At 44.7% G+C, this 23,294-nt stretch overlaps 1 protein-coding gene across 3 annotated transcripts in view; it reads left to right on the plus strand.

Annotated features, from left to right (window-relative positions):
- The window catches only part of CLPB (ClpB family mitochondrial disaggregase), a 275,007-nt gene that overhangs the window by 164,508 nt on the left and 87,205 nt on the right, over window positions 1-23,294 (plus strand). For 2 of the 3 annotated variants that reach the window (XM_074400970.1, XM_003923422.4), the window contains 2 exons: window positions 1,016-1,105; window positions 18,175-18,303. In XM_074400970.1, coding sequence (XP_074257071.1) covers window positions 1,016-1,105; window positions 18,175-18,303 — 219 coding nt within the window. The remainder of the gene's footprint in view (window positions 1-1,015; window positions 1,106-18,174; window positions 18,304-23,294) is intronic. The other variant, XM_003923421.4, reaches the window with a different exon arrangement.

Here is a 23,294-nt window from a genome sequence, read left to right on the forward strand (position 1 = left end):
GTCAGCCATATGATTTCTAATGTTCTAGAAGCTCTAGGCTCACTATCAGACTGAGTAATCCTTTTTTTTTTTTTTTTTTTTGAGACAGTTTCGCTCTTGTTGCCCAGGCTGGAGTGCAATGGCACAATCTCGGCTCACTGCAACCTCCATCCCCTGGGTTCAAGCGATTCTCCTACCTCAGCCTTCCAGGTAGCTGGGATTATAGGCATCTGCCACCATGCCTGGCTTATTTTTTGTGTTTTTAGTAGAGATGGTGTTTAACCATGTTAGGCAGGCTGGTCTTAAACTCCAGACCTCAGGCGATCCACCTGCCTCGTCCTCCCAAAGCGCTGGATTACAGGCATGAGCCACTGTGCCTGGCTATAATGTTCTTAAAACAAGTGGGATTTGGAGTTGGGCTTTGGAGGATGATGAAGATGGGAAAAATGTAAAAAAAGCAGAGGGCACAGCTTAGAATGTCTGTGAGATGGAATACATGTGGAGAGAAGTATGAGGATCATAGCTGTTCCCTTGCCAACTCATTCCCTGATCTCAACCACATTCCATTCAGTGCCTTGAGCCCTACCCATGCCCACTCCAGGAGTGTTCCACTTTTGGCTGGCTGATGGGTGGTGGGCCCTAATCCTCAGATGGAGGAAGTAATAAATTAGTGGTAACAGTAAACAAGTCGCCCAGCCAGGGATGCCCCTGGCTGCTTCTAAGTAACTGTTATAAACATTGGGTGTCTGGGGCTGTCAGAAATGCAAGCAAGCATTTTGAGTGCCTCTTGTATGTACAATTAAAACAATAAAACACAGCAGAAACGCAGCCAGCAGGCTATAAATCAGCTTCTCTTCTCAGCTCCAAGTGGCAGCTGAATAAAGATGAGTCGTGCAGAAGCTGGGTTGGCATAGGGCCCTTCTGAGGGTAGAGGGGCTTGGACCAACCCCACCAGCCTGAGTGCCCCCTTCCCACAGCTCCAGGGCCTGCAGGGCCTGGCCTGCTCCAGCTGACCTCCCCATCTCTGTGTCTTCAGATGGGGGACAGGACGGTGCAAGCTGGCGCATCACAAACCAGTGGACAAGTGCCTTGGAGTTCAGGAAGTGGCTAGGACTCCCTGCTGGCGGTAATGGAACTGCTCTGTATAATATTTCTCCCCCTCCCCAGGACATGCCAAGGATGGTTTCATCTGACTATCTCTTCTACTCAATATAAGTTAACTACCCAGCACCCACTGTGTACCCAGCCTAACCCAAGCGTAGCAGAGGGGAGCATGTGTGCCCTTGGAGAGCACAAACTCAGATGAGAATAATAAGGCTAAGGAAATAAGAATCTCCTAGAAAGCTTGTTAAAACATTGGTTTCTAGACCCTACCTTCAGAGATTCTGATTGAGTAGGTCTGGGGTGGGACCCGAGGTTTTGCATTTCTAACAGGCTCCTACCCTTTGGGGAGCATGATCTAGACTACATGTATTAGTTGTGGTCTTGTGCTTGAACTGCTTAGAAAACTCATCTAGGCCTTCACCTCCCTACAAGAGATCTTATTTTGCCACTTTAAGCTTCACTCCCCTAGAGAGGCTGTGTGTTTAAGCCCCATGGCACTATACATGTACAGAACAATTAATGGCTCTGACACCTGGAGCAATTTTCTATACCTCTCAGAGGCTCTGTCTCCTTATTTGTAAAATAAAGGTTATTGGGAGAGTTAGAGGTGGTATATTATCCCTAATCTAAAATCTAGAACATAGAAGAAATTCTGTGAATGTAAACCTCTGTTTCTACATCCTCCTCCTCGTTATACTCTTATGGAATGTCAGTCTTTGACACAGCCTTCCAAATGTTTTTCTCTGGTAGCAAACTGTTATCCTCAAAGAGCCAAATATTAATTAGAGTCAAAGGAATGGCTTAGCCATTATCTAACTGTGTGACTTTGGCAATTCTTTTTCTCTCTCTGAGCTCGATTTTCTCATCTGGAGAGAATAGTTAATTTCCTGTACCATAGGCTTATCATAAGGCCCAAATTGGAGTATTTATGAAAGCGCTTGAGAAAATACAAGGCATTGTGCAAATGTAAGATGCTTGCAAGAACAGTAATTAGTAATAATAAAGACTGAAGACATTACCAAGACAATATTTGACAAAGGGTCCAGTAAGAGGTACAGATAACAAGGACTGTCAGAGCTCAGAGAAGAGAATCTGTGGCTGAAGAGGTCAAGGATAAATAAATGACATTTGAGCCTCAAAATATAGAAAGCTTTTGGACAGCTGTATGGAGGGTTGACAAGTGGGTGCAATTGAGTGTGAGTAGAGAAGGGGTATACTGTATTCAAAACATACAGAGTGGTCAAGCGTAGTGGCTCATGCCTATAATCCCAAGACTTTGGGAGGCTGAAGCAGGAGGATTACTTGAGCCCAGGAGTTCAAGACCAGCCTGGGCAACATTGTGAGACCCCGTCTCTACAAAAAAAATTTTTTTTTCTCAAGACACAGTGTTGCTCTGTCATCCAGACTAGAATACAGTGGCACGATCTCACCTCACTGCAACCTCTGCCTCCTGGGCTCAGGCAGTTCCCATGCCTCTCACCCTTCTGAGTAGTTGGGATTACAGGCACATGCCACCATGCCTGGCACATTTTTTGTATTTTAGTAGAGACAGGGTTTAACTATGTTGCCCAGGCTGGTCTTGAACTCCTGAGCTCAGGCAATCCACCTGCCTCAGCCTCCCAAAGTGCTAGGATTAGTTGTGAGCCACCACACCCTGCCAACATTTTTTTCTTTTTCTTTTTCTTTTCTTTTTTTTTTTTTTTTTTGAGATGGGGTCGCACTCTGTCGCCAAGGCTGCAGTGCAGTGGTGCAGTCTCGGCTCACTGCAACCTCTGCCTCCCAGGTTGAAGCAATTCTCCTGCCTCAGTCTCTTCTCCTGCCTCAGCCTCCTGAGTAGCTGGTACTACAGGTGCCCACCACCACACCTGGCTAATTTTTGTATTTTTAGTAGAGGCACGGTTTCACCATATTGGTCAGGCTGATCTCTAACTCCTGACCTGTGATCTGCCTGCCTTGGCCTCCCAAAGTACTGGGATTATAGGTGTGAGCCACCATGCCCGGCCTAATTTTTTTTTTTTTTAGTTAGCCAGGTGTAGTAGGTTGTGCCTGTGGTCCTGAGAACGGAGGATTGCCTGAACCTAGGAGGCCAAGGCTGCAGTAAGCCATGATCACACCACTGTGCTCCAGCCTGGGTGACAGAGCCAAGACCTTGTCTCAAAAAAAAAAAAAAAAACCACTCAGATTTGGAAAACAGAAAAATTACATTTCACACTGGTAGGTGAACATGTGTTAGGGTGAAGCATGCACACAGCAGAAGATTCATTTTAGAGAGTGATGTGCAGTAGAGATGCAGCATTAGTAGACTAGGGCCAGATCAAGACACTTGGACTTTATCCTTTAGACAGAGAAGAGCCTTGAAGGTCCTAAAGGAGAGGGCACTGCAGGAACTGATTCCTTCCAGGGTTGAGAAGCAGAAGGAGGTGATAATGAGATGACAATGATGATGATAGCTGCAGGGTAACAGATAACATTGATTGATACTTACTGTGTATTTACAGCAACCCTATGGTGCAAGTACTAAAGGAAACTGAGGCAGAGTGAGGATGTCAAATGCCAGCAGAACTGATGTCAAATGCTGCTCTTTTATAAGACCCAGCAACCATATCAGCCTACATGTGCCCCACAGTTAGTCAGCTCAGATCTCTGGCTTATCCAAAGGCTTGGAAACCTGCCAGGCTAAAAGCTGTGTGGGCAAGTTATTATTTTTAATAATGTCACAGACCCCCTCATCCTTATCCAGGCTCACTCAGAGCCTTGTCATGCTCCATGACCAAGGTTTCTACATGCCATTTCTCCATAGTTCTGGTTCTGGCCACACAGAGTTACCAGGATACATTTTGGCCAACTGCATGATTAAATAGATCAGCCAGTTAGGTTAATTGTTTCCATCCTTTTAGCCCTCCAAACTCTCTCTCTCCTCTTCTCTCTCTCAGTCTCTCTCTCTCTCTGTGTGTGTGTGTGTGTGTGTCTGTGTGTGTGTGTGTCTGTGTGTGTCTGTGTGTCTGTGTCCTAGGAGAGGATGATAGACTAGTTGACATGTTTTATTAAACAGAATAAAATTCGATGCATTTATAAAAATAAGAAAAAATAGGATTGGGTGGCAAAGAACTAGTCTTATGATTTTAACTGATTTACATATTTTGTGTATAAATATTTTTTCATCAAAAGTTCCAAATCAGGGATGGTTCCCACACACCACACAAAATATATTAGAGACATTTATATGGATAGCAGGAAGGGAGACAGAGGGCTGAAATTTTCCAGGCACCTAGTGATTGATAGGGGCTGAGGCTCCCCCTGACGCTTTATTGAGTTTCCGATGATTATCTCTCGCTGAGACATTTTTTACAGATGACGGTCGAGCTGTCACAATGGACCATGGGGGAAAAAAAACCCAACAATAATAACACTTTAATCTTTTTACTGCACTGCTCCCTAGTATCTCAGATTCATCTTCCCTGACGCACGCAGTTCATTATTCTGCCCCTCCCTGGATGGGAAATAAAGGAAAATAAATATATATGTAGACGCACTTACCCACATACATACACACACAGAGACTATATAAAAGAGACCAACTCAGAACCAGAGAGGGGCAGAATTTATTGTTCTTTTTGCAAGTGTTGAGGTTTATTAGTAGAGATGCTGGGTTGGCTTGGAATTGGCTATTAATTACAGCGTTTTGTATTTGTATTTTATTGCGAGTTTTTAACATCTTGAAGAAAAGGCAGAGGAGAGGCAAGCAGGTGTAGAGATGGGGAACACAGAGGGACCAAATGTGACCAACCAAGTAGCATAGCTGCCAAGAGGCAAAGAGGGCAGCCACCTTCTTCTTGTTGCCAGCCCTGCCCCAGAGGATCCCTGGAGTGGGAAGAACACTGCTTTGGCTTGGATGGGGCTAGGGGAGGAGGGGGAAGAGGGTGACCTCAGGGTACTTACAGGACACATCTAAGGGAATCTAGATACTTGTGAGCATGTCACTACTTTGTTAGGAGAGGTGAGAAGAGAGGAGGTTAAAACAGAGTTTTGATGGGTCTGTAGATAACCAAGTAACAGATTCTTAAGAGTTTCCCCCAGCTTATAAATTTGGTGATGTGAAGGTGAGATGTGGGCTCTGGAAAGCACTCCCTAGATCTGCATTAAAAGAAAGGGTCCTGAACCAGAGAGGGTGCGGCACTGACTGTCATGGGCCACAGGCAGGAACAGGAGCCTGTCTTCTTCAAATTTCTTGCCATCCTTCCTGGTCTCCCCCTTCCCTTTCATGGAGGTGAGAGAAAATGGGCTTGGGGTCCCTGTGGGAAGGCTGCCCTTGAGGTGTCTCCAGTGGAATATGTGTTGACCCAGAATAGATTCATCAAATCTATTCTGAGCCCCCCTGCTATACTAGAATGGGGTGATAATGAGGTGAGGTCCTATTCCTAAGGAGAAAAAGCATGATGTCTGTGAGAACCATTTTCAAGCAGGGGCTGGTCCCCCAGCCATCGGCTAGCCTAGGTGACCATGAGTGCCTTCTCTATATAAAAGATAAAGAGATGTTGAAGACACAGTATCTGTCCATCAAGAACCTGTTTCCTGCTTGGGAAGACCGAGGCTAGAGGATCACTTGAGGTCAGGAGTACAGGACTGGACTGGCCAACATGACAAAACCTCGTCTCTCCTAAAAATACAAAAATTAGCCAGATGTGGTGGCATGCGCCCGTAGTCCCAGATCCTCAGGAGGCTGAAGCACAAGAATCATTTGAACCCAGGAGGCAGAGGTTGCAGTGAGCCAAGATCATGTCACTGTACTCTAGCCTGGGCGACAGATCAAGACTCCATCTCAAAAAAAAAAAAAAAAAAAGTAGCCGGGCGCGGTGGCTCAAGCCTGTAATCCCAGCACTTTGGGAGGCCGAGGCGGGTGGATCACAAGGTCGAGAGTTCGAGACCATCCTGGTCGACATGGTGAAACCCCGTCTCTACTAAAAATACAAAAAATCAGCTGGGCATGGTGGCGTGTGCCTGTAATCCCAGCTACTCAGGAGGCTGAGGCAGGAGAATTGCCTGAACCCAGGAGGCGGAGGTTGCGGTGAGCCGAGATCGCGCCATTGTACTCCAGCCTGGGCAACAAGAGCGAAACTCCGTCTCAAAAAAAAAAAAAAAAAAAAAAAAAAAAAGTAAATAAGTGAGAACATGCAGTATATGGTTTTCTGTTCTTGTGTTAATTTGCTTAGGGTGATGGCTTCTAGCTGCATTCATGTTCCTGCAAAGGACATGATTTCATTCTTTTTTATGGCTGTGTAGTATTCCATGGTATTGTACCATGGTGTAGTACCACATTCCATGGTATGGTACCAATGAATAATAAAGTTATTATCATTTACTACTGTGGTATAGTACTATGGTGTAGTATTCCATGGTATAGTACTACCATTCCATGGTATAGTACCATGTTTTCCTTATTCCATCCACCATTGATGGGCACCTAGATTGACTCTATGTCTTTGGTATTGTCAATAGTGTTGTGATGAACATATGAATGCATGTGTCTCTTTGGTAGAACAATTTGTTTTCTTTTGGATATATACCCAGTAATGGGTTGAATGGTAGTTATAAGTTCTCTGAGAAATTACCAAACTGCTTTTCACAGTGGCTTAACTAATTTGCATTCCCTCCAACAGGGTATAAGTATTCTCTTTTCTCTGCAGCCTCACCAATAACAGCCATTGTGACTAGTGCGAGATGGTATCTCATTGTGGTTTTGATTTGCATTTCTCTGATGATTAGTGATGAACATTTTTTCATATGGTTGTTGGTTGCTTGTATGGCTTCTTTTAAGAAATGTCCTTGTCTTTGGCTCATTTTTTAATGGGATTTGTTTTTCACTTGTCCAGTAAAAGAATCTTTAAGTTCCTTGTAGATTCTTGGTCAGGTACGGTGGCTCATGCCTGTAATCCCAGCACTTTGGGAGGCCAAGGTGGGTAGACCACCTGTGGTCAGGAGTTCGAGACCAGCCTGGCCAAATGGTGAAACCCTGTCTCTACTAAAAATACAAAAATTAGCCAGGTGTGGTGGTGCATGCCTGTAATCCCAGCTACATGGGAGGCCGAGGCAGAAGAATCGCTTGAACCTGGGAAGCAGAAGTTGCAGTGAGTCAAGATCATGCCATTTCCAGCCTGGTTGACAAAGTGAGACTCCATCTCAAAACAAAAAAACCTCACCAAAGTTCCTTATAGATTCTGGATATTAGACCATTGTCAAATACATAGTTTGCAAATATTTTCTCCCATTCTATAAGTTATCTGTTTACTCTGTTGATAGGTTGTTTTGCTGTGCAGAAGCTCTTTCATTTAATTAGGTCTCATTTGTCAATTTTTGGTGTTGTCGTGCTTTTGAGGACTTAATAATAAATTATTTGCCAAGGCTGATGTCCAGAAGCGTATTTCCTAGGTTTTCTTCTAAAATTTTTACAATTTTACGTTTTGCATTTAAAGCTTTAATCCATCTTGAGTTGATTTTTGTACATGGTGAAGGGTAGAGGTCCAGCTTCATTCTTCTGCATGTGGATAGCCAGTTATCCCAGCCCCATTTATTGAATAGGGAGTCCTTTCCCCATTGCTTATATTTGTTGACCGTGTTGAAGATCAGTTGTGTATAGGTGTGTGGCTTTATTTCTGGATTCTCTATTCTGTCCCATTGGTCTGTGTGTCTGTTTTTGTACAGTACCATGCTGTTTTGGTTATTGTAGCCTTGTGGTATAGTCTGAAGTCGGGTAAGGTGATACCTTTGGCTTTGTTCTTTTTGTTTAGGATTGTTTTGGCTGTTTGGGCTCTTTTTTGGCTCCATATGCACTTCACCATTTAGAGTATATACTTCAATTGTTTACATAGTATATTCACAAGAGTTGTGCAACTATAATGACAATCAATTTTAGAGCATTTTTATCACGCCATAAAGAGATCTCATATTCATTATCAGTCACTCTCCATTTCTCCTCAACTATTCCCACTAATTTACTTTCTGTCTCCATAGATTTGCCTAATCTGGACATTAAATATAAGTTGAATCTTATTGTATTGAGACATGTTTGAGACAGGGTCTTTCTATGTCCCCTAGGCTGGAGTGCAGGGGTATGATCACGCCTCACTACAGTATCGACTTCCTAGGCTTAAGCAATGATCCACCTCAGCCTCCTGAGTTGCTGGGATCACAGGCATGAGCTACCACAGCCACTGGCTAATTTTTAAATTTTTTTGTAGAGATGGAGGTCTCTCCATGTTGTCTGGGCTGGTGTTGAATTCCTGGGCTCCAAGCAATCCTCCTGCCTCAGCCTCCCAAAGTGCTGGGATTACAGGTATGAGCCACCACCGCCAACCTCATTGTGGTTTTGATTTGCATTTTCCTGATGGCCAGTAATGTTGAGCATCTGTTCATGTGCCCTTTGGCCATTTATATTTTTATCTGGAGAAATGTCTATTCCAATCCTTTGTCCATTTTTTAAATTAGGTTTACCATAGACTCTTGTGAGGTAGGTGATACTGTCTCTGTTTTGGAGATGAAGAACCTGAATCTCACAGATGTTAATAAAGTCACACACAGTCAGTTTTGCTTTCCAGACTGACTGACTCCAGTCCCCATGCTCTTTCTAATACACGTTGCTGCGTGCTGAGGATTCATACTGGGATCACCAGGGTCCTCTTATGTGGCCATTGACTAGCAGGAAGCGCAGAGGAAAGGAAAAAGGTGGGAAGGAAAATCTGTTTGAAGGCTGGGTGCAGTGGGTGGCTCATGCCTCTAATCTTAGCACTTTGGGAGACTGGCAGTAGGAACACTTGGGCCCCGGAGTTTGAGACCAGCCTAGGCAATATAGGGAGACTCCATCTCTTTTTTTTTTTAATAAAAAATTTTTTTTGGCCGGACATGGTGGCCTACTCCTATAATCTCAGCACTTTGGGAGGCTGAGGCCAGTGGATCATGAGGTCAAGAGATTGAGACCAGCCTGGCTAATATGGTGAAACCTATTTCTACTAAAAATTAACTGGGCATGGTGGCACACACCTGTAATCCCAGCTACTCCGGATCTGAGACAGGAGAATTGCTTGAACTCAGGAAAATTTTTTAAAAGAACAGAAAGTCTGTTTGAGAAATTAATTGGTGCCAGGTAAAAGGAACCTCTGAAAGTCAATAGAGGATGTAGATGTATTGCAGATTCCCAGACAAGGGGACATGTTAACTTAAAAATTGTCATTTCCTGAGTACAAATTGTTTCTTTTGCCCCTTCCTATATCACATCACCACAAATTTTCACAGCAACCCAATTAATAGCATTAGTGTTCCCATTTTGCCATGAGAAATTTGAGGCCTAGGGATATGAAGTAATTTTTCAGAGTTACTAGGATCCAGGTCTCTCAGACTCAAAATTTGAATTCTTTCCTCTTAGAGATACTCTATAAAAGGAGATTATTTTTATATTACTTGGAATACTTAAAAGTGCTTGAGACCAGGGCCCATTCTTTTTTTTTTTTTTTTTGAGGCAGAGTCACTCTGTTGCTCAGGCTGGAGTGCAGTGGCATAATCATAGCTTACTGCAACCTCGAACTCCTGGCCTCTAGCAATCCTCCCACCTCCAACTCTAGAGTAGCTTGGACTATAGGCATGCATCATCACGCCCAGGTAATTTTTTTATTTTTGTAGACAGGGTTTTGCCATGTCATCCAGGTTGGTAGCAAACTCCTGGGCTCAAGTGATCCCCCACCTCAGCCTCCCAAAGTGCTCGGATTACAGGCACGAGCCGCCTCACCTGTTCTAGGGCCCATTCATTTCCCCATGGCAAGAACTTAATGTTTGGTGGATGAATGAGGAGACAGACTAGGGTATGTGATGTAGAATGACTTAATTCCAACTGGGATTTTTTAGGGGGATAGGTGGTATGAGTGAGGTAATGGGTAGAGGTCTAATCCCAAGATGTAGTGCCTAGGCATCCTTGTTCTCTCTGGAGCAGGACCATGCAGGTGGGCGGTGGGTTTGGCCAGCCTGTGTCTTTCTTGTTCTTAACAAGAACATTAGGGTGGGATAGACTCTCAGACATTATCTAGTCTAGTGCCTTTCTGAGGAGCAACACGGTGGGCTTTTTATATATATGTTCCCGGGCACTGCCTGTTGAATCTGAATAGCTAAAGTAGAAAACTGGGAATCAACACTTTTTTGACCAGTTATGCAGGTAATTCTGTCCCCACTAAAGCTTGAGAACCACCGATGTAGAACAACTCCTCTACTTTAAAAGCAGAGAACTTAAGGGCACAGAAGGATTCAACCACCTATCAAGCTGGTGAAAGGGCCACTTCTGAACCCAGATCTCCTGTCTCCTGGTCTATTGTTCTTGCTGATCCCCATGCAGCTTAATTCATTACCAGAAACTTACGGGACCATAGCATTCAGGATAAAGTCCAGACCTTTCTCAGGATCAGGCCTCTACCTGCTTGGACAAGCTCATTTCTGCCAGCTGTTTCACCTGCCTTAACTTGGCATTCCAAGCACACTGAAGGGTTCCCAGTGTCTTGAATGGACAGATAATGCCGTCTTTACCCTCTAGGCTTTGCAAATGCCACTTTATCTCCTGGAATGCCCATCGTCCCCTCTCCACCTGTTAGGTTCCCCCTTTTCCTCAGGGTGGTTTTTCAGGGAAATCTCCCCAAGCCATGTTTGCTCCCATGAGACATCTGGTATATCTCTTAGCACTTACTATAGTGTAGGTCCTTAGTAATGGGATGGTCATTAGTGAGTGGATGGATGAAAGCTCATGTGAGCTCATTGCTGAAGCTGTATAAAATACTGAAGTGGGCCAGGTGTGGTGGCTCACACTTGTAATCCCAGCACTTTGGGAGGCCAGGGCAGGCGGATCACAAGGTAAGGAGTTCGAGACCATCCTGGCCAACACAGTGAAACCCTGTCTCAACTAAAAATAGAAAAATTAGCTAGGTGTGGTGGCAGGCACCTATAATCCTAGCTACTTGGGTGGCTGATGCAGGAGAATTGCCTGAATCCGGGAGGCGGAGGTTACATTGAGCCAAGATCATGCCACTGCACTTCAGCCTGGGTGACAGAGCTAGACTGTCTCAGATAATAATAATAATAATAATAATAATACTGAAAAATACTGAAATGATACTGTATGGAATACAGAAAATGTTATGAACTAGTTACCATCATCCATGAGGAGCCTAGGGTCTAAGCCGAAAGTCAAAACAGAGGGAAAAATGCAAGAAAGTATTACAAGCAGAGTTGTAAGGCAGTAAATAATTAATTGCTAAATTGATTTGTACAATCAACTTTACAGAAATTTAGGACAGAGCTGGAAGGAGAGGACTTCCTGGAAGAGGAAGACTTGAATTGGGTTTTAAAGAACAAGTAGGATTTAGAGAGGGAGGAGACTCTTTGAGGCTGTGGAAGGAAATGAAGGACCTTGCCTTCTGGGCTGGTCTCATGTTGACCCAGCACAGGGAAGTCTCCCTCTTGCTCCATCTCTTGGCTGAAGACAAATACAAGAGGCAGAATTGATAGCAGTCACTAAAATTAAAGAAGCAGCCTGAAGCCTGACAGTAGTGTGGCTATCTTCAGGTTATAGTGAGGATTTAGTGAGATAGTATATATAAACCTCTTGGCATAAAAAGGCCTCATTTCTCTCCAACAGTATGAATTCTTAAAAGTAATTGGATTTGAGAGGGAGGAGATTCTTTGAGGCTGTGGAAGGAAATGAAGGGCCTTTCCCTCTCCAGGCAAGTTTTTCCCACTGATCTGACTCCCCACTTAGATCCTGGGCTCCTCATGGATGATGGTAGCTAGTTCCTAATATTTTCTATATTCCATGCAATATCACTTCAGTATCTTTTTTTTGGTTTTTTTTTTTTTTGAGACAAAGTCTAGCTCTGTCGCCGAGGCTGGAGTTCAGTGGTACGATCTAGGCTCACTGCAAACTCCATCTCTACTAAAAATATAAAAATTAGTTGGGCGTGGTGGCGGACACCTGTAATCCCACTTACTCAAGAGGCTAAGGCAAGAGAATCACTTGAGCCTGGAAAGCAGAGGTTGCAGTGAGCTGAGATTGTGCCATTACACTCTATTTCGAAAAAATAAATAAATAAAAAGTAACCGGAATACATTTTGTCTTGAAGCTCTCTAAACTTTTTTTAGTTTAAATGGTGGAAAGCATAAAAATGATGAGATGAAGTAACTCATCCAAGTTGGAAAGTCGGAGACCTTTCTGGTGGGTTGTAGACAACTCCCTCACATACACACATTGTAAATGGCATTCCTGAGCAGTGGCAAGAGGGGGCAAGTGCTCTGCTTCTAACCCAGGGTGCTGTGATGCCTCAGCAGGGTCTTAATTTGTGTAGAGTCTTCAGTGAGAGGAAGCTGAAAGGCCAGAGGCTTCTTCCGAGAGACTTGAGCTTCGGGTTGTATCAACCGACCCTGAATTATATAAGTCTTGGGCCTGAGGGCTTTGGCAGAAGCTGCACAGTACAGAAGCTAGAGCAGAGGCCTTGTAGCTACTCAGGCTTAGAGTATAGTCCTAGCCTACCACTGACCAGCATTGCAAGTTGAGCAGGCCACCTAACCTCTTTAAGCCTGTGTTTCCTCATCTGTTCAGTAATGATGATAGTACTTGACCTCTCTGCCCTATATGGATTGTCATGAGGATGAGGGAATGATTGCCTTGAAGTGCTTCCTACACTTTAAAACATTGTACAAACATAACGGGTTATTCTCTTATTTGTCTTATTAGTCACAGAGGTTCCCTCTCATGTAAACATGTTCACATCTTTAAAGGCAAGGGCACTGCTACACATTCCATGACATTAGATGGCACTGGCTCCTGGGAGTGGCCAGTAGAGACCAGAGGTGAACTCAAAGCTAGGATTTCCTTACCCTGCAGAAGTGAGCAGTAAATAAAGCTTTTGTTATTTAGAGACCACTGCAGGATTTTAACAAATGTTCGGCTGTCAAACAAGAAACTGCTGAGTGACACCCAATGAAACAGATGGCTCTTAACTCAGAACTCTTTTCTCATGCTCACTGTGCCCTCTCTCCCTCCCTTTCTTCCTTCCTTCTTTTTCTTTCTTTCTTTCTTTTTTTTTTTTTTTTTTGAGACAGAGTTTCGCCCTTGTTACCCAGGCTGGAATGCAATGGCACGATCTCGGCTCACCGCAACCTCTACCTCCTAGGGTCAGGCAATTCTCCTGCCTCAGCCTCCTTAGTAGCTGGGATTACAGGCACATGCCACCATGCCCAGCTAATTTTTTGTATTTTTAGTAGAGATGGAGTTTCACCATGTTGACCAGGATGGTCTCGATCTCTTGACCTCGTGATCCACCCGCCTTGGCCTCCCAAAGTGCTGGGGTTACAGGCTTGAGCCACCGTGCCCAGCCTTTCCTTCTTAAGACAGGGTCTGGCTCCGTTGTCCAAGCTAGAGTACAGTTGCATGATCTCTGCTCACTGCCATCTCTGCCTCCCTGGCTTAAGTGATCCTACCACCTCAGCCTCCCCAGTAGTTGGGACTACAGGCATGTGCTACCATGCCCAGCTAATTTTTGTATTTTTTGTAGAGATAGTGTTCACTATGTTGTCCAAGCTCAAACTTCTAAGCTCAAGCGATCTACCTGCCGTGGCCTCCCAAAGTGTTGGGATTACAGGCGTGAGCCACTGTGCCCGCCTCACTGTGCCTTTCTGAGAGGAAAAGTATATGCAGGATTCCCCAGATGAAACCTTTTTTCACAAAGAAAATATACTGGCCGGGCGCGGTGGCTCAAGCCTGTAATCCCAGCACTTTGGGAGGCCAAGGCGGGTGGATCATGAGGTCGAAAGATCGAGACCATCCTGGTCAACATGGTGAAACCCTGTCTCTACTAAAAATACAAAAAACTAGCTGGGCGTGGTGGTGCATGCCTGTAATCCCAGCTACTTAGGAGGCTGAGGCAGGAGAATTGCCTGAGCCCAGGAGGCGGAGGTTGCGGTGAGCCGAGATCGCGCCATTGCACTCCAGCCTGGGTAACAAGAGCGAAACTCCATCTCAAAAAAAAAAAAAAAAGAAAGAAAATATACTTTTGGAAGCCCAAAATGAGATAATAACTGTTAATGAGAGGTACTATATGCTAGGTACTGTACCTAGCTCCTTTATTCATAGTGTCTCATTTAATCCTTACAACATCCCATGAAGGCATTACTGTTATTATTTCCACATACGGATGAAGGAATCTGCCACAGAGAGGTTAGGTAAATTGCTCAAGATTACACAGTCAGTAAGTTCAGAACTGAGACTCAAACATAAGTGGTCTGACGTCAGAGTTCAGCTCTTTAACAGTCATACTCTCCTGCCCCCACAAAATACAGTTGACTGGTATTACTTTTATTTTTATTATTCCAAAACCAAAGATAATATTAGGGCCTCGTTTATGTTTGACATATTTATTTGTTGATTCAGCAAGTATTTGTCAAGCACTTACGGCCATACACTGCTGGGCACTGGAGAAGGTAGTCACACTTCCTGTCCTCATTGAATTTTTTTTGTCCAGTTGGGAAGCGTAGTCAAGTAAGCAGGTGCTTGCAATAGAATGTAATAAATACTAGAATTGGGAATTGCCTAAGGTGCTAGGGGAGCTCTTAGGAGCAATAACTACCTCAAACATAGGAGGAATCACTGGAGAAAGTGACTGCTAATCAGAGGCCTAACAGTATATTGGAGTTAGCCAACTGAAGGCATGGGAGAGGGGAATGTTCCAGGCAGTGGAATAGTATTTACAAAAGCTCAGAGGCAAGAAAGAGCATTAGAAAGACGATGATGAGTGATGAGACTGGTGAATAGCGTGCCTCCTCTGGACATTCCTTATTAGCTGGGCCATGACACTGGCACTCTCCTGACATTTGCACCAAAATAGCCCCAGCTGTGTTCCTTGAGTTCATCTGCTGTTTATGGTAAGCAACCTGTGTATAGCTCTGTCATTGCATGTGTGAAATTATATTATCATTTGTCTGCTCGGTAGTCTGATTCTTGCATTAGGTTGTTAGCTTCTGAAAGTCGGGAACTGTGTCTTATTTTTTATTATATCTCCAGGAACTACCACCCTGCATTGGTGCTCATTAAATGTTGTTTGTTGAATGAATGATGTGTTTTCTTTGTAAAATGGATTACACCTTTCTTGCTTTTCTTGAGCCAACTATCACTTTTCGTCAGGTTCATCATTATATCCAGCAGTTAATGTCCTATGTGGCAGTTCAGTGATGCCCTTAGGGGCTTTTGAGGTGCTGTGCCCTGAATTCCTTTTTCAGCTTTTCATTGTCCTGTTCTTTCCCCTGCCTGCCTGGCCAGTGCTTGATTGTAATCAATCTGCTTGGTTCTATAGCATCCTCCCTGGCCTTCTTATTTCCTTCTCCTAATCTGCAGTGGGCTGGAAATAAGATCACCTAGCATGATTTGATAAGACTGTGTCTAAGGGCTAGTAATCTCTGATTGAGGTCCTAAAGGGCTCTCTGATGGGAAAAGTGTAGATGCCATTGCACATGGGACTTGTATGTTAGAGGCCTTTTAACTTCTGTTCTTCCTGCTTCAGGAAAGGTCAGATAACACTCCTGGGGCGGGGGCAGGCGGGTCATCAGTCTGGAGAGCCCATATCAGGAGTAGAAGGCTCATTGACCATTGATTTCATAAACCACAAGAAAGTGTTGTCTGTTCTCCAGCACACTCCACCAACTTTATTTTGGCCAAACATTTGAAATGCTTCCACCCACACTAGCTTATCTGAGTGCCAGCTATAAACCTCAGGCCATTTTCTTAAGGGCAAGTTCTGCAGAGTGTGTTTGCACCTTCACCCAAACAGGAAAACAGGATGGAATAAGAGTCAAGGCTGGGACCAGGACATCTGGGTTCTACTTCTTTCTTGGTCTCTGATTTCCTCATTTGGAAAATGAGGGTGACATTATGATATGTGAGAAAGTATAAGGACAACCACTTATTAGCTATGTGACCTCTAAGCCTCAGTTTCCTCATCTATAAAATGGGAATAATAATTACCTACTATGTAAGGTACTTATGAGAATTAAATAAGATTAATTGTATAAAGTGACCATGTGAGGCATACAGTAGGTCAGTAAATGTATGGCTGGGTGCAGTGGCTCACACTCGTAATCCCAACACTTTGAGAGGCTGAGGCAGGCGGATCACTTGAGGTCAGGAGTTCAAGACCAGCCTGGTCAACATGGTGAAACCCCTTCTCTACTAAAAATAGAAAAATTAGCCAGGTGTGGTGGCAGGCACCTGTAATCCCAGCTACTCAGGAGGCTAAGGCAGAGAATCGCTTGAACCCAAGTGGAGTCTGTTGTGAGCCAGATCGTGCCACTGTACTCCAGCCTGGGCATCAGATTAAGACTCCATCTCAAAAAAATAAAAATAAAAATAAATAAATATATTAGTATTAGGAAGCGGCATGACACTCTTCTGGCTTTTAGAACTTTATACAGGATGTTCAGTATTGCAGGAGGGGTAGAAGCATAGACTCCATTCCAAGACCACTTGAAAAAGAATGGTTCGGAAATTGTCTGGTGCTTTTGATTATGTAAGTAAAGTCATCTCTTGCCTGAGTGTACCTCTTTATCCAGTGAGAAGTAAGAGCCTGTCCTCTGTAGACCCTATGCTATAGACTTGGGGAGAAGAGGAATACAGGTAGTCAGGACCCAAATTCGACCCCTACAAACTCAGCTCAGGAGGGAATGCAAGAGACTGTGTTTGCACCTTCACCTAAATAGGAAAACAGGATGGAATAAGAGCCAAGGCTGGGACCAGGACATCCAGGCTTCTCCTTCCAGTTGCCTGGTTAACTTCCACATGGGGTAGAAAGAAGCTCCATTGCCTGAGCAGGGGAGAGAGTGCTCTGTGGGGTCTCATTTCCCAAGGGAAGGCCCCAGAGGTGGGGTAACATTCTAATTTATTGTCCAAACTAGAACTGTCTATAACAACAGATACAAACCAGGACCCCGTGGGTAAACAGGATGTGTGGGGTCACCCAACCCAGAGAGTTTTGGAAAAATGATGGACTAGTTTTAGATTATTTTATATCAAATCAGAGTAAGAGAATCACAAATATTAGCACTAGAGTGAGCCTAGAGGATTTTGGTTCTTTGACCACATTAAATGCATATTCGTCTTTCAAAAAAATGTTTATAGGTCTCCTTTTGATTTGGGTAGAAAGTTAAAAAGTATTTTAAAAAATTTAATGTTTATAGGTAATTTTTTATTGTCTTTTTTTGTTTTTTTATTTTTTTTTTCTTATAGGTGATTATTAAGGGTAAAAGTGCAGTTTACAAGATTGCATGTACAGTAAATTCCAATTTTGTAGGGGATACACACACACATGTGCGCACAAAATCTTGGAAGAACATATATCAAAATCTAACATGTAGTTTCTCAGTCACTAAGATCTTGGTCCCTTTTATATTTTGAACTTTTCTGTGATTTTAAAATTTTAATTGCTTTTATATTTTTGTACGTTTTAAAAAATTAAAACTAATTTCTTACCAGAATGTAAACATTTTCAGAGCAGAGAGGTATATTAATCTTCTGCTAAAACGGCCTCTGTCTTCTGCCCTACTCTTCCCTTATCCTGCCCCAGCCTGCTTTCTTCACCTGCATAACTTCTCTTCATCCTTTAAGACTCCTATCTTCTGGGATCCTCTCTTCATGCCCAGGTTAAGCTAAACTCTCCTCTGGCGTTCTAGTACATTAACCTCTATACCTCTAACAGAACATTTATCTCAAACAGTTCTATAAACATTTGGTTATTGTCTGCCTCCCTCCTCAGTTAGGTCAGGGACCTTATCTGATGTATTTCCTGTCCCCAGGATGAATCCTAACACATAACAGATGTCAGTAAACATTGTGGAACTAACTAGCCTCTGTTTTGTCTCTTCTTACCCAGCACAGATGGCCAGGAACATAGTAGGTGCCATTTTATGTTTAGTAAGTAGGTAGATGCGTGAGTGAATGAATTAAAATGCCAAGAGAAAACAGGTGAGATTGGTGGCTCATGCTCATTGCTAATGGAAGGATTTGTGTTACTGTCTCCCCAGTCCTGGTCACCCGAGAGGATGACTTCAACAACAGGCTGAACAACCGTGCCAGCTTCAAGGGCTGCACAGCCCTACACTACGCTGTCCTTGCTGATGACTACCGCACTGTCAAGGAGCTGCTTGATGGAGGTGAGAGCAGAGGTGGAAGATGGGTGGGGTGAGGTTTGGCAGTGGGGAGAGAGTACTTGGCAGCCTCTTTATTCTGGAAATAACATACTTCCCCAGAGCCCCATTATCCTCCCAGAGCTAGAAATGCCTCGAGAGCAGCTGGAGAGTACTTGCTGAGAGTGGCATGCACTCAGGTGGTTTGCCCTCCTGTGGCTGATGTGTGTTCTCTGCCTACCTGTGTGTGTGATACACCATGCCATCCTGCCTGTCTGCATATACTGTGAGAGTTTTCTTGATTGTTCTATCCCTAAAAGTGTTCTCTCTTCTCCTCTGTGACCTCCAAAGCAGAGCTAATGAAACAAAGGAGAGGCTCTTTAAATCCCTGCTAACCCAGGTGGCAAAGACATCCTCCTTGGTCCCATCTGAGTCTCAGGCCCCTTCCATTACTCTGGGGCATGGCGCCCTATGCTTTTCTGTCATAACACATGTCACAACCTGAAATTGTTAAATAGCCTTCTCCCTAACTTGTTCTTCTAAAAGGCAAGAACCGTGACTGACTTGTTCAAGTGTTCGCAGCATCTTACTTGGCGCTTAGTAAGCACTCAATGAATATTTGTTGAATAATGAATACCCTCCCTTGGGAGAAAATCAGTTAATTGGAAGGACAATATAAGGCATCCCCAGACTCAGGCTGGGCAAGTCCTGTCCAGGTCTGGTAGTGTTACCTGCCAGACACATCCCAGTCACTTTCTCTCCCACTTCCCCATGTCCCACTCCAGCCTCTCCTTGGGATAGGGTGGGAAGCATCTTGCCAGGATGTGTGGGGCACAGGCCCCTGAGTGACACATGCACTGCATGGCACATGACTACCTGTTCATGCCCCTTCTGCCACTTTTGGGGGGCCAGGGAATCCTCTCTTGAGGCTAGATCCCACGGTCTTCTTTGTTGGGATCATTCTTCATAGAATCTGAGAAGTTGAAGGGTCTTCAGAGGTCTCTGGGCCACTCTGATGATTGCCTGCCTCTCTGAAAGCAGAACTCTCTCCACAGCTAGCTAGCTGACATTTTTTTTTTAATTTGGTCAGAGACAGAAGGAACCCCCCTGCTTCTTCCCCAGGTAGTTAAGCCCATTTTACTTCGTCTCTGACTGGTTGAAACTTTTTTTTTTTTTTTTTGAGACAGAATTTCACTCTTGTCACCCAGGCTGGAGTGCAATGGCGCCATCTCAGCTCACCACAACCTTCGCCTCCCGGGTTCAAACAATTCTGCCTCAGCTCCCTAGTAGCTGGGATTACAGGCATGTACCACCATGCCCGGCTACTTTTGTATTTTTAGTCAGGCTGGTCTCAAACTCCCCACCTCAGGTGATCTGCCCTTCTCAACCTCCCGAAGTGTTGGGATTATAGGTGTGAGCCACCGTGGCTGGCTGTGGTTGAAACATCTTTTTAATGAGCTGTGTTCTTCTCTGTAACTTATGCCAACTGTCTTTTACTACCTAATCACTTTTTCAAAACCAGTCTTCAAAGCAAGTTCTTTCAGTCCCAGAGCCTTTGCCTCCACAGGCCCAGCATCCCCATATCATCTTCTGATTGGCTTCTGGGGACTTCTTAGAAACAAACACCTAATCTTGCCACTTACCGTCAGCCACGCTGGCTTAAAACCCAGACGTGGCCTGTACCCCCAAGTCTGCCCCAGAGCAGCCAGAATATGCTTTGGTCTGGGGCACAGCCACTGAAGGGCAGGACTGTCTGTGGATGTGGCAGCAGTACTTGGGATGACTGATGCTTTTGGAGGGAGAACTTGCTGCTCTCAGAAGCAGAGATTTAGAAAATGTCCCCAAGCAGAATGCTGCTTCCTTTGTCCATTGGGAAGCTCTGTGACAAGACATTTGTAGCTGAGAATGGGAGTGTTCACCAAGGACTTTCTCTCTGCCATGCCTTAAAATCAATCAATACTCCCAGCTATTGTCCAGTAGTTTGCATTCTCTGCTTCCTCCCAGCCCCCAGACAGAGAATTCACTTTATAAGGAGCCCCTCTTCCTAGCCTTCTAAATCGAACACCTTTGAAATGAAAAGACGAGAGCCTTTTATGAAACTCGCTCCATCCTCGCCCCTCAGGCCAAGGCTGTCCCTTTGAGCTGTTGTAGGGGCATGGTTCCTGCCTGTTAACTTGGAACAGATGCCCTTAGCCCCCACCTTTGCATTTCTCCCACCTGCCTTTTTAGCCAGCATCTATTTACACCCCCTGCCCTGGCCTCCCAGCCTCAAGGGCCAAAACCATTCACCCACTATTTCTCCCTCCCAACCCTGAACAAGTTGCCGTCACTCAGGGCCTGCAGGCTGCCAACTTCTGACCTCCCTTCCCCCTTGACCTCCCTTGGTCTGCCTGTGTGTGTGACCAGCCAACCGAGAGGCGGGATCCTGCTCTATCATTCTAGGGACTGTTGCCAGTAATATTTTCAAAGTCTTTTGACCTCAACTGACCCTCTCCAAAGGGTTTCAGGGAAGGCAAGGGAGCCTACCTTCCTGCCTATCCAGCTTTCTTTTATTTTTTTTTTGATATGAAGTTACACTCTTGTTGCCTAGGCTAGAGTGCAATGGCACAATCTCAGCTCACTGAAACCTCCGCCTCCCAGGTTCAAGTGATCTCCTGCCTCAGCCTTCCTAGTAGCTGGGATTATAGGCATGTGCTACCACTCCTGGCTAATTTTGTGCTTTTTAGTAGAGGCAGGGTTTCTCCATGTTGGTCAGGCTGATCTCGAACTCCCAACCTCAGGTGATCCTCCAGCCTCGGTCTCCCAAAGTGCTGGGATTACAGGCATGAGCCACCCCACCTGGCCACATCCAGCTTTCTTAGGCTGTACTTGCTACCAGCTTTGCCACAATAACCAAAGGGAGATTCTCTCTGCAAGATCCAAAGCAGGTCTAAATACAGAGGCCAGCCTGTGCTCATAGGCCCACACAGAACAGTTTCCTTGGAATCACTCAGTCCTCAGGGATAATTTAGGGTCCCTAGATCTTAGAGGGTTAGAGCTGGAAGAGTCAGCTGCTCTTGCTTTTTGTCTGACCAGAAGTCCCCATTTGAGCTGGAAGGAGGTTCAGGCAGAAGCATCAGGCTGATAATGTGGAAAGCCCTCTGGTCCATTAGGTGGTGACGTGGAGTAATAGAAAGGGAACCTCAGGCTTCGGAATCAGGCCAACCTGGGTTTGAATCCCAGCTCCCCCACCTATTAGCTGGGTTGCCCTGGACATGTTGCCTTAATTATCTAAGCCTCAGTTTTCGTACATCTAAAATAACACCCATTTCACAAGGATAGCATGAGGATTGGTGGTAATTTTTGCAAAAGCCCCTGGCAGGTACATGGTAGATGCTCTGCTATAAGTAGTAATCATTGTGATGTGTATAAAGAAATCCAGCTCTCATTCTGGCAGCTCTAATGCCATTCCTCCCCAGTGTGGAACCTTTTCTCCTACCTTAAGGCCCTTAATTCTGTCTCTATCTACAACATTCCCATCCTGCCTAAAGTGCCTCTTTTCTTATCTGAATCCTCAGACTTTTCAAGGCCTCCCTCTCTTAGGAAGCCTCTCTTGGTCATCTGGTCTACTCTGATACTTCCTTCTCCGAACTTGAACAGCGTTGTACAGCTTAACACAGACTGCTTAACATCACTTCATCTTCGGGAGACCCTGTAGCATAGTGAAAAAGAACACAAGCTTTGAAGTCAGACCTGGATTTAAATCTCAGCCTTGTCAAGTGACCCTGGACAAGCCAGTTGCCATCTCAGAGACCATGGGCCTCAGGGAATCCTAAGACAGATCAGGCAAACCATCACTGACCCTGAGAGGCTCTCACACTGTCAGAGGAGACAGTTGTGGAAACAGCCATAATAGTAGGGTGGGTGCTCTAGCAGGCGCCTGGACAAGGGGCTCTGGGGATGAACAGGGGGAAATGCTTTCTTCTGCCTGGTAATCAGAGAGGTGGAATCAGTTACAGAAAGCTTCCCAGAGGAGGGGTTGCTTAAGCCTTATCAGGAAGGATAATAGGAGTTTGCCAGAGTTCTCCAGAAGGCTTTTGAATTAACTAGTGCCAGTCTTCTACTCCCAACCTGAGACAGAGACCCCTGTGTTTTTTACCTTTGAACCAGCTGCTTTTGCCTGTGTTGATGGCTTATCAGCAGGAAGGCTCTGCTTTAGCACTTGAATGCAGGTATGGTTAGAGGGAGGGAGAGAGGGAGGGAGGGAGGGAAAAGGCAGTAGGACTAGAAAGAGGAGTGATCAGGGAAGGTGGCTGGAGCCTCCTACTTCAAGTGCATGAAGCTGACTCATCTTGGTATTTCCAGGACTGTTAAGTTGCTTTGGCAACCAGGTCCTCTCAGCGATGTGATCAACTGGCAGAGCCATCTTCCTAAAACATACCTCTAATCATGGCAGTCTTTCTTGACCAGGGTTTCTCCAGAGAGTTGAGCCCTCATGCTCGAAGGCATCCATTGTGCACAGGAATTAACTTCTCTCCCAAGCATCTAAAATGGTTCTGTGTGTGTGTGTGTGTGTGTGTGTGTGTGTGTGTGTACAGATACACACACACACACACATACCCCTTTGGAAGCATTGAGAAAATCACTAGTCAAATATGTTTTCATATGTGCTTCCACAAAGAAGCCCCAGCTAAGATGGGTTGCAGGGTAAGAGCATGAATACTGGAGTCAGGATCTGAGTACCAGCCCTGCCATTTAATAGCTCTGCAATCCAGGGCAAATTACTGACTGTTCTGAAGTTCTTTTTCCTCATCTGGAAATGGGGGTGGTGCCACCTACCTCCTAAGGAGTTGTAAGGATTAGGACATAACGTACTTCTTCAGAGTAGGTACTTTATATGTAGTATCTGTTATTATTAACTTCAGAAACACTCAGTGCTCACTCGTTTAAAAAAAAAAAAATCCTAACCATACTGATGTTTTTAACTGGTTTTAGAGTTGCTCTAGTCTGACGCTCACCTACCTTTTCCCCCCACTGGA

This window comes from Saimiri boliviensis, chromosome 6 (assembly GCF_048565385.1).
Source record: "Saimiri boliviensis isolate mSaiBol1 chromosome 6, mSaiBol1.pri, whole genome shotgun sequence".
NCBI classification, from domain to species: Eukaryota; Metazoa; Chordata; class Mammalia; order Primates; family Cebidae; genus Saimiri; species Saimiri boliviensis.